This window comes from Passer montanus, unplaced genomic scaffold (genome assembly GCF_014805655.1).
Source record: "Passer montanus isolate IOZ18808 unplaced genomic scaffold, ASM1480565v1 scaffold109, whole genome shotgun sequence".
NCBI classification, from domain to species: Eukaryota; Metazoa; Chordata; class Aves; order Passeriformes; family Passeridae; genus Passer; species Passer montanus.
This window is the reverse complement of record NW_024357502.1, coordinates 450,122-458,754: the sequence shown is the minus strand read 5'-3', so window position 1 is coordinate 458,754 and position 8,633 is coordinate 450,122. Positions and strand designations below refer to the sequence as shown.

The window sequence follows — 8,633 nt, the reverse complement described above, 5'->3', positions numbered from 1 at the left end:
ACCGGACGGGATAGGGGTGGGGATGGGACCGGGATGGAATAGGGATAGGGATCGGTGGGGATGGGATGGGCTGGGGGCTCCGGGCTGCGCTCGCTCCCCCCGTGTCCCCGGAGCCCCCGGCGCGGGCGGCTCCGCTCCGCTCCCGGCGCTGCGGCCCCGCGGGTCCCGCTGGCCGGGGAGGGACGGCTGGGAGCGGGCACCCCGAGCAGGGCACGGCTGGGGGCGGGCACCCCGAGCAGGGCACGGCTGGGAGCGAACACCCCGAGCAGGGCACGGCTGCGAGCGGGCACCCCGAGCAGGGCACGGCTGGGACCCGACACCCGGACGGGCGCGGGGCCGCTCTCGCCCCCGAGCTCGGGCCCGGCCCAGAGCCCCCGTGCCGTGCCGGCTCCGGCCGTGGCTCTCGGGCGGGAGCTCGGGGTTGGTGCCCCGCGGGTCTCGCCGTGAAACGTGGCTCGTTCCGGCGCTGAGGAAATAGAGACTTTCCCAGAGGCTCCCATCACTTTTCAAATGGGAGCCAGAGGAGGAGAGGGGGTTCCAGTTTCCTTTTAGTCTCTTCCTCATCCCTTTTTCCTTCCCCAGCCGTTGCAAGAAGTCAGGGCTGATGTTCCTCTACCCAGAGCACATTTTGTGGTATTACATCTTTCACTTCCGAGCTCTGTGGCTTCTCGGCTGCTGCTGCTGGGAGAAGTTTTCCAGCAGCCCCAAGAGCGCCGTGCCGCTGGGAGAGGAGCCGGGAGGGCGGTGGGGCCAGAGCTGTGTTTGGATGGAGAGGAGAAGGGACAGCTGCCTGCTCCGGAGGGATCCGGGCCCTGCGGGGCTCCCTGGGGGCTCCCCAGCCCCGCAGCTCGGGGTGCCAGCAGCCCAAAGGCCGAGCAGCGCCGTTCCCCACAGCGCTCCCAAAAAGGGCTGGCAATGTGTTTTCCAGGAAATCCAGAGAAGGGGGGTGTGGGAAACCCTTTCTGTGCTACATTTGGGTTTATTTGAGTTAGATTTTGGAGGCCCCGTCTCGTGCTCTGAGTCTCTCAGATTCCCAGCAAAAGCTACAAACAAAGCAGTGGGAAATTTAAAATATCGTAACTCAAATCTCATCTCTTCAATCTCCCAGCTGAGGGATTTCTGGGCCCGAAGCCCAGCCCAGCAGAGCCGCCCCTCGTGTCCCGTCCTCTCCCAGCCGGCGTGGGAGAGAGCTGGGCCCGGGGCAGGAGCAGCTCCCTGCCCTCCTCCCTGTGGGAATTACAAATGGAGGCGTTTATTCCTTGGCTCTGAACCGGGAGGGCACCAAACCCTGCCGGGGCTGCTCCCCCGCGCGGCCGAGCCCGTGCCTCAGTTTCCCCACGGAAAATGAGCTGCTGGGGGCTGGGGTGGAGGGCCTGGCTCCTGCTTTGGGAGGAGGTGAGGAGAAGGAAGCTGGGACGGTGCCACCCCTTATCTGCAGTTATTCCTGGAATCTGATTCCAAGCTATATTTAATGGAGCTGATTAAATACCTCGGGCGGGCGCTCCCGGGGGACAGAGGTGCCGGGCGGGGTGACCTGATCCCATCGAGCAGCAATTCCCAGCCCAAAGCTCCACCTTTGCTTTTCTTTTGTCTTTCCAATAATTTCATCTTCCCTCGAGCCACAGCCCTGGATCTCTGCGCGAGGAACCAAAACAAGCCATAAAATCAGAGAGCCCTGAGCCCTGTTATTCCACTCTCTGAGTAAATAACTTCGCTGGGGAAGATAATTCCATCCAGGCTCTCCCTGACAACATTTGGCTTGGCAAGGTGGCCCAACCCTTGACATTTTTGCTCAGGCTCGTCCCCTCTCTGCAGCAGCTTCAGATTTTAATTTTTTGTTCTGTTGTCATCCAGGCTTAAGTCATCAGTGGCTGCTCCCTGTGCTGCAGTCAAATCCAGCCACATTGTTTAGGAAAAAAATAATCTTAGAAAGTCAGTCTGCCTTGGATGGAGCCAAGGAATGGCTTGTGCTGCCTGCCCGGGGGGGCTGGGATAGCTCAGACAAACCCTGACGAGCCACAGCCCTCCCAGCTCCTCTGCTGCAGCCCTGGCTGCACAGAGCCTGCCTGGATTTGGGGTGGTGGAACCACGCTGCCCACTGATCATGGAGCACTTTGGGTGGGAAGGGACTCAGAGCCCCTCCAGTGCCACCCCTGCCGTGGCAGGGACACCTCCCACTGTGCCAGGCCAATGTCCAGCCTGGCCTGGGCCACTCCAGGGGTGCAGGGGCAGCCACATCTCCCACATGCCAGCTGCTTCCCCAGGGTGGAGATTGAGGGGGTTTAGGCCCCTGCTCTGGGGCCTGGGTGGGAGCAACGCTCCTGGGAGCCTTGCAGGACCAAGGCTGAGCCACGGCGTGGGGCTGGGCTGGGAGGGGTGACACTGGCCTGGGGAGGGGTGACACTGGCGTGGGGAGGGGTGACACTGGCGTGGGGCTGGGGCTCCCCCGCGCGGCCGAGCCCGTGCCTCAGTTTCCCCACGGAAAATGAGCTGCTGGGGGCTGGGGTGGAGGGCCTGGCTCCTGCTTTGGGAGGAGGTGAGGAGAAGGAAGCTGGGACGGTGCCACCCCTTATCTGCAGTTATTCCTGGAATCTGATTCCAAGCTATATTTAATGGAGCTGATTAAATACCTCGGGCGGGCGCTCCCGGGGGACAGAGGTGCCGGGCGGGGTGACCTGATCCCATCGAGCAGCACTTCCCAGCCCAAAGCTCCACCTTTGCTTTTCTTTTGTCTTTCCAATAATTTCATCTTCCCTCGAGCCACATCCCTGGATCTCTGCGCGAGGAACCAAAACAAGCCATAAAATCAGAGAGCCCTGAGCCCTGTTATTCCACTCTCTGAGTAAATAACTTCGCTGGGGAAGATAATTCCATCCAGGCTCTCCCTAACAACATTTGGCTTGGCAAGGTGGCCCAACCCTTGACATTTTTGCTCCGGCTCGTCCCCTCTCTGCAGCAGGTTCAGATTTTAATTTTTTGTTCTGTTGTCATCCAGGCTTAAGTCATCAGTGGCTGCTCCCTGTGCTGCAGTCAAATCCAGCCACATTGTTTAGGAAAAAAATAATCTTAGAAAGTCAGTCTGCCTTGGATGGAGCCAAGGAATGGCTTGTGCTGCCTGCCCGGGGGGGCTGGGATAGCTCAGACAAACCCTGACGAGCCACAGCCCTCCCAGCTCCTCTGCTGCAGCCCTGGCTGCACAGAGCCTGCCTGGATTTGGGGTGGTGGAACCACGCTGCCCACTGATCATGGAGCACTTTGGGTGGGAAGGGACTCAGAGCCCCTCCAGTGCCACCCCTGCCGTGGCAGGGACACCTCCCACTGTGCCAGGCCAATGTCCAGCCTGGCCTGGGCCACTCCAGGGGTGCAGGGGCAGCCACATCTCCCACATGCCAGCTGCTTCCCCAGGGTGGAGATTGAGGGGGTTTAGGCCCCTGCTCTGGGGCCTGGGTGGGAGCAACGCTCCTGGGAGCCTTGCAGGACCAAGGCTGAGCCACGGCGTGGGGCTGGGCTGGGAGGGGTGACACTGGCCTGGGGAGGGGTGACACTGGCGTGGGGAGGGGTGACACTGGCGTGGGGCTGGGCTGGGGACAGGTGACACTGGCCTGGGGAGGGGTGACACTGGCGTGGGGCTGGTGTCACCCCTGAAACAGCCGGGAGGAGCTGTGGGTGTTGTGCTCAGCTCCGTCCCTGCGCTGTGGCGTGCAGCAGCTGCAGCTGCCAAGCTCTCGGGCTCTGCTGAGCAGCTCTTCTCTCCCCCAGGGCCACTGTCCCACGGAGAGCGGGTCACCCCCCACTGGCTCCTGGGGGGCCGAGCCCGCAGAGCCGTCAGCCTGCAGGAGCAGGTAAGGGCAGCTCCCAGACCCTCCCTCGCCTCCCTCCTTCCCTCCCTGCCCAGAGCCCTCCTGCTGGGACACTGCAGGGTCCGTGGGCAGCGTGTGCATGTCAGGATCCATCGAGCAGGGTGTGGAGCTGCAGGATCCATGAGCAGGGTGTGAATATCAGGATCCATGAGCAGTTTGGGGAGTTTCAGGATCCATGAGCAGGGTGTGGAGCTGCAGGATCCATCAGCAGGTTGGGGAGTGTCAGGATCCATGAGCATGTTGAGAGTTTCAGGATCCATGAGCAGGTTGGGGAGTGTCAGGATCCATGAGCAGGGTGTGGAGCTGCAGGATCCATCAGCAGGGTGTGAATTTCAGGATCCATGAGCAGTTTGGGGAGTGTCAGGATCCATCACCGCCCTCAGGTGATGAACAGGGAGAGCAGAGGCTGCAGCAGTGAGTTAATTAAACATGGTGTTAATGAGTGCTGGGCAGGAGGATGGCCAGGAGCCGCAGGGGGAGTGGAAGGGAGCTGGAGGGAGGAGCTGGAGGGGATCTGTCGGCTCCAGGTTTGGCTGGGACAGCAGGAGCAGCCAAGGGAAAGCGCTCCAGATTTGGGAGCAGTGCCCTGCAGGGAGCAGAGGCCGTCTCCTGCCAGGGCTGTCCCCCTCCCTGCCACCCCCGCTGTCCCCACATCCCTGGATGAGGTGCCTGTGGCCACCCTTGCCCTCGGCGCAGCACCGGGAGGGGCTGGGGGCTCCTTGGGCAGCTCCAGCGCCCCCAGCTCCGTTTCAGATGGCTCCGAGGGGCTGCTCTGCTCGGCAGCGGAGCCGAGACCCTGCTGGGAGGGGCTCCGGGGGCTTCTCACCCGGGAGGGTCCGAGCGAGCCCTCCTTGCGCCGGGAGAGGCCAGGGGCAGAGCGGGCACGGGAGAGGAATTGTGCTGCCCTGGCTCTGCGGGGGCACTCCGGGCTGGCTGCCCCTGCCCGAGCTGCAGGAGCCCGTGCGGGCGCTGTGCTGGGCCTGGGGAACTGTCCCGGCCTGGGGAAATGTCCCCTCCTGGGGGAATGTCCCCTCCTGGGGGAATGTCCTCTCCTGGGGAAATGTCCCTGGTCTGGGGAAATGTCCCCTCCTGGGGAAATGTCCCCTCCGGGGGGAATGTCCTCTCCTGGGGAAATGTCCTCTCCTGGGGAAATGTCCCCTCCGGGGGGAATGTCCTCTCCTGGGGAAATGTCCTCTCCTGGGGAAATGTCCCCTCCTGGGGAAATGTCCCCGGCCTGAAGAAGTGTCCCTGGCCTGGGGAAATGTCTCTGGTCTGGGGAAATGTCCCGGCCTGGGGGAATGTCCTCTCCTGGGGAAATGTCCCTGGTCTGGGGAAATGTCCCCTCCTGGGGGAATGTCCCTGGCCTGGGGAAATGTCCCCTCCCGGGGGAATGTCCCCTCCTGGGGAAATGTCCCTGGCCTGGGGACATGTCCCGGCCTGGGGAAATGTCCCCTCCTGGGGGAATGTCCCTCCCCGGCGGCAGCCCGGCTCTGTCTATATTTAAGCTGGAGCCACTTCAGACGGGGATCGCGTGGCAGCGCAGGTTTATTTCTGCTCCTGCCGACACCCGGGGGTGCCGGGGGTGCCAACCGCAGCCGGGGGGCTCAGGGGGGGTTCGGGGGGTTCGGGACTCGGGGCTGGGCAGGTCCCGCGCGTTTCCTGCGCCTGCAGCCCCGGCCGGGCTGAACAAGGAGCCGCCTGTTCCCGGGCAGGGCCGGAGGGAGAGCGGGGCACTGCGGAGCGGGGGGCTGCGGGAGGGATGGGGCAGCCTCGGGGCAGGGATGGGGCAGCCAGGAGGCTTTGGAGGAGCAATGGGGCAGCCAGGCAGGGACAGGACAGGGCCCCTCGCTGGCCCTTTTTGCGCCGGTGCTGCCGACGCTCATATTTTTAGGATCCGTGTAGTGCGTTCCGTCCCCACCCCGTCTGTCTCCTGCTGCCCTCCAGCAGAGATCCTGGCAATAACCGCGTCTGTGGGGTGCCAGCCGTGCCAGGAGGCAGCATCCCAGCCGGGTGAGCCCCCGGGCTCCCTCCCGGCACTCGTGGAGCTCACTGGGAGAGGCCGGGGGGACCAAACAGCTCCCTCGGCACGGCTGGGGTGGGAGCTGCCCGAGCCTGCCCCTCCTGCCTGGCATGGGGGCAAGGGCTGCCCGAGCTGCCGCGGGGCTTTCCAGCCCTCCAGAGGTGGAAATGGGGCCGTGCCCCACACGCTGCCCTGGGCACCCCAGAGTCCAGCCCTGGGGTCAGAGTGCCCTGTCCCACCCCGCAGCCTGCTCAGCCCCGGGGCTCACCCCTGCCCCTTTCCCTTCCCTGTGGAATTGCTTTATCCCAGGTGTGGTTGGATGGGATATCGGAAGGAATTCCTGGCTGGGAGGGTGTGAGGCCCTGGCACAGGGTGCCCAGAGCAGCTGTGGCTGCCCCTGGATCCCTGGAATGCCCAAGGCCAGGTTGGACACTGGGGCTGGGAGCACCTGGGGCAGTGGGAGGTGTCCCTGCCACGGATGGGGTGGGAGGAGATGCTCTTGAAGGTCCCTTCCATTCCAAACCCTCCTGGGATCTGGCTGCCCTGCTTCCCAGCTCCCAGGGATGCTCTGACTCCCAGGGATGCTCTTCCAGAGAGCAGTGGGTGTGAGAGGCCCATCCCTGGATCCTGCTGCCTTTGGCAAGTGAAGCAATCCCCAGCTGTGTCCCCCAAGCCTTGGCACCCAAGCAATGCAATCCCCAGCTGTGTCCCTCAAGCCTCAGTGCTGGCACTCAGCTGCCTGGGGAGGCCCTGGGCAGCCCAGCTGCTCCAGCAGCTGCAGATCCCATCAGCAAATCCTCCACGGAGCATCTCTGGTAACCTCCATCCCTGTCACATCCAGGCTCTGGGAGCTTCCTCAGGAGCTCAGGGCCTGGGGGAGCTGCCTGAGCAGCTGGCTGGGCTGGGAGCTAAGCTCTGGGGAGATTTCCCGGGAACTTGGTGCTCCCTGAGCCTGCTCCTGGAGCAGGAGCTTCCCAGCAGGGATGGAGGCAGCCTGGATGGGGCTGGCTGGGATGGGAGCTGTGGGGAAATGGGGAAGAGCAGCTCAGCCCCCTCAGCCCTCTGCAAAGAGCGCTGGGGTTTCTCTCACCAATGGAGTGAAAAGTAAAACCAGACTCGAGCTGGAGGGCCCCTGGGCTGGCCAGGGCAGAGTCACCCCAGCTGCAACTCCATAATTCCAGCCCCTGTGGGACTGGCTGTGCTGGGATGGCCTGGAGAGGGGCCACCACCTGCACAGGCAGCCAGGGCTGAGAGGAGATGCTTCCTGCAGCCTTGGCAGGGGCTGGGGCACTGTTCGTGGGGGCTGGAGAGAGGAGATCGGGGAGCAGGAGGAGCCCGGGATGATGCTGGGACCCAGGAGGATGCTGGACACAGGAGGATGCTGGAGCCAGGAGGATGCTGGAGCCCAGGTCATGGTGGAGCCCAGGATGACACTGGACCTGGGGATGTGCTGGAGCCCAGGATGGTGGTGCTGGAGCTGGAATGTGCTGGAGCCCAGGACAGCGCTGGAGTCTGGGGAGATCCTGGAGCTTCAAATGATGCTGGAGTTGGAATGTGCTGGAGCGTGGGATTATATTGGAGCCTGGGAGGAGGCTGCAGCCCAGGATACTGGAGCCTGGCATGATGCTGAAGTTTGGGATGTTGCTGGAGCCCAGGACAGTGCTGGAGCCTGGGGTGATGCTGGAGCACAGGATTATGCTGGAGTTTGGGATGATGCTGGAGCCTGAGACAAAGGCAGAGCCCAGGATGATGCTGGAGCCTGGGATGGTATTGGAGCCCGGGATGATGCTGGAGTTGGGAATATCCTGGAATCCAGGCTGATGCTGGAGCTGGGAATGTCCTGGAATCCAGGCTGATGCTGGAGTTGGGAATATCCTGGATTCCAGGGTGATGCTGGAGCTGGGAATGTCCTGGATTCCAGGGTGATGCTGGACCTTGGGATGATGCTGGAGCCTGATAAGTTGCTGCAGCCCAGGCTGATATTGGAACTTGGGATGATGCTGGAGCCCTGGAGGATGCTGGGCCTTGGAATGATGCCGGATCCTGGGATGGTGTTGGGAATGTTCTGGAATCCAGGATGATGCTGGAACTGGGATGATGTTGGGAATGTTCTGGAATCCAGGATGATGCTGGGATGATGCTGGATCCAGGAGGAAGCTGGCCCTGGATCATTTCCATGTGCAGGTCCTGGCAGGAGCCCTGGGCCAGCTCCCTGCCGGGCACAGGGAGCAGGGTTTGGTCAGTGCAGTCACCTTGCCTGCCCCGAGCTGGGGGCTGGATCCTGCCTGGCACGAGTGCTGCCCACACTCCCCTTTCCCGGTTTTTGCTGTGCCGATCCCTCCAGGAGCTGAGCTGGAACCGGGATCCATCCCTGCTGCCCGCTGCCCCTCCAGGAGCTCTCGGAGGAAACTGAGGCACGGGGAGGAGGGGAGCTCACGGGAGGGGACACACGCGCCACCAGCAGCCGCTTGTCCCCAGGCTCTGGCAGCCCGGGAGACGGGACGGGAGCCGGGACAGCCCTGGGCACGCACGTGTCCCTTTAAGACGGCAGCTGGGAAAGAATTCTGCCAGGAACGGCCCTCGAGCCGGGCAGGGAGTAATTGCTGGGGAATTCTAAACCGGGAAGGAGCCGGCCGGGACCTGGGGGGAGGAGGAGGAGGAGGAGAGGGCTGCGGGAGCGGCTGCTGGGGAGATCAGAGACGGGGAGAAAAAAGGGAGGGCAAGAGGCGGGGGGGAAGGAGGGAAACGGCAAG

At 63.2% G+C, this 8,633-nt stretch overlaps 1 protein-coding gene across 1 annotated transcript in view; it reads left to right on the top strand.

The window, feature by feature from the left end:
- The window catches only part of ADAM33 (ADAM metallopeptidase domain 33), a 31,382-nt gene that overhangs the window by 974 nt on the left and 21,775 nt on the right, over positions 1-8,633 (top strand). Inside the window, 1 exon segment of the mRNA XM_039724406.1 lies at positions 3,760-3,842. Within this exon segment, the coding sequence (XP_039580340.1) occupies positions 3,760-3,842 (83 nt within the window).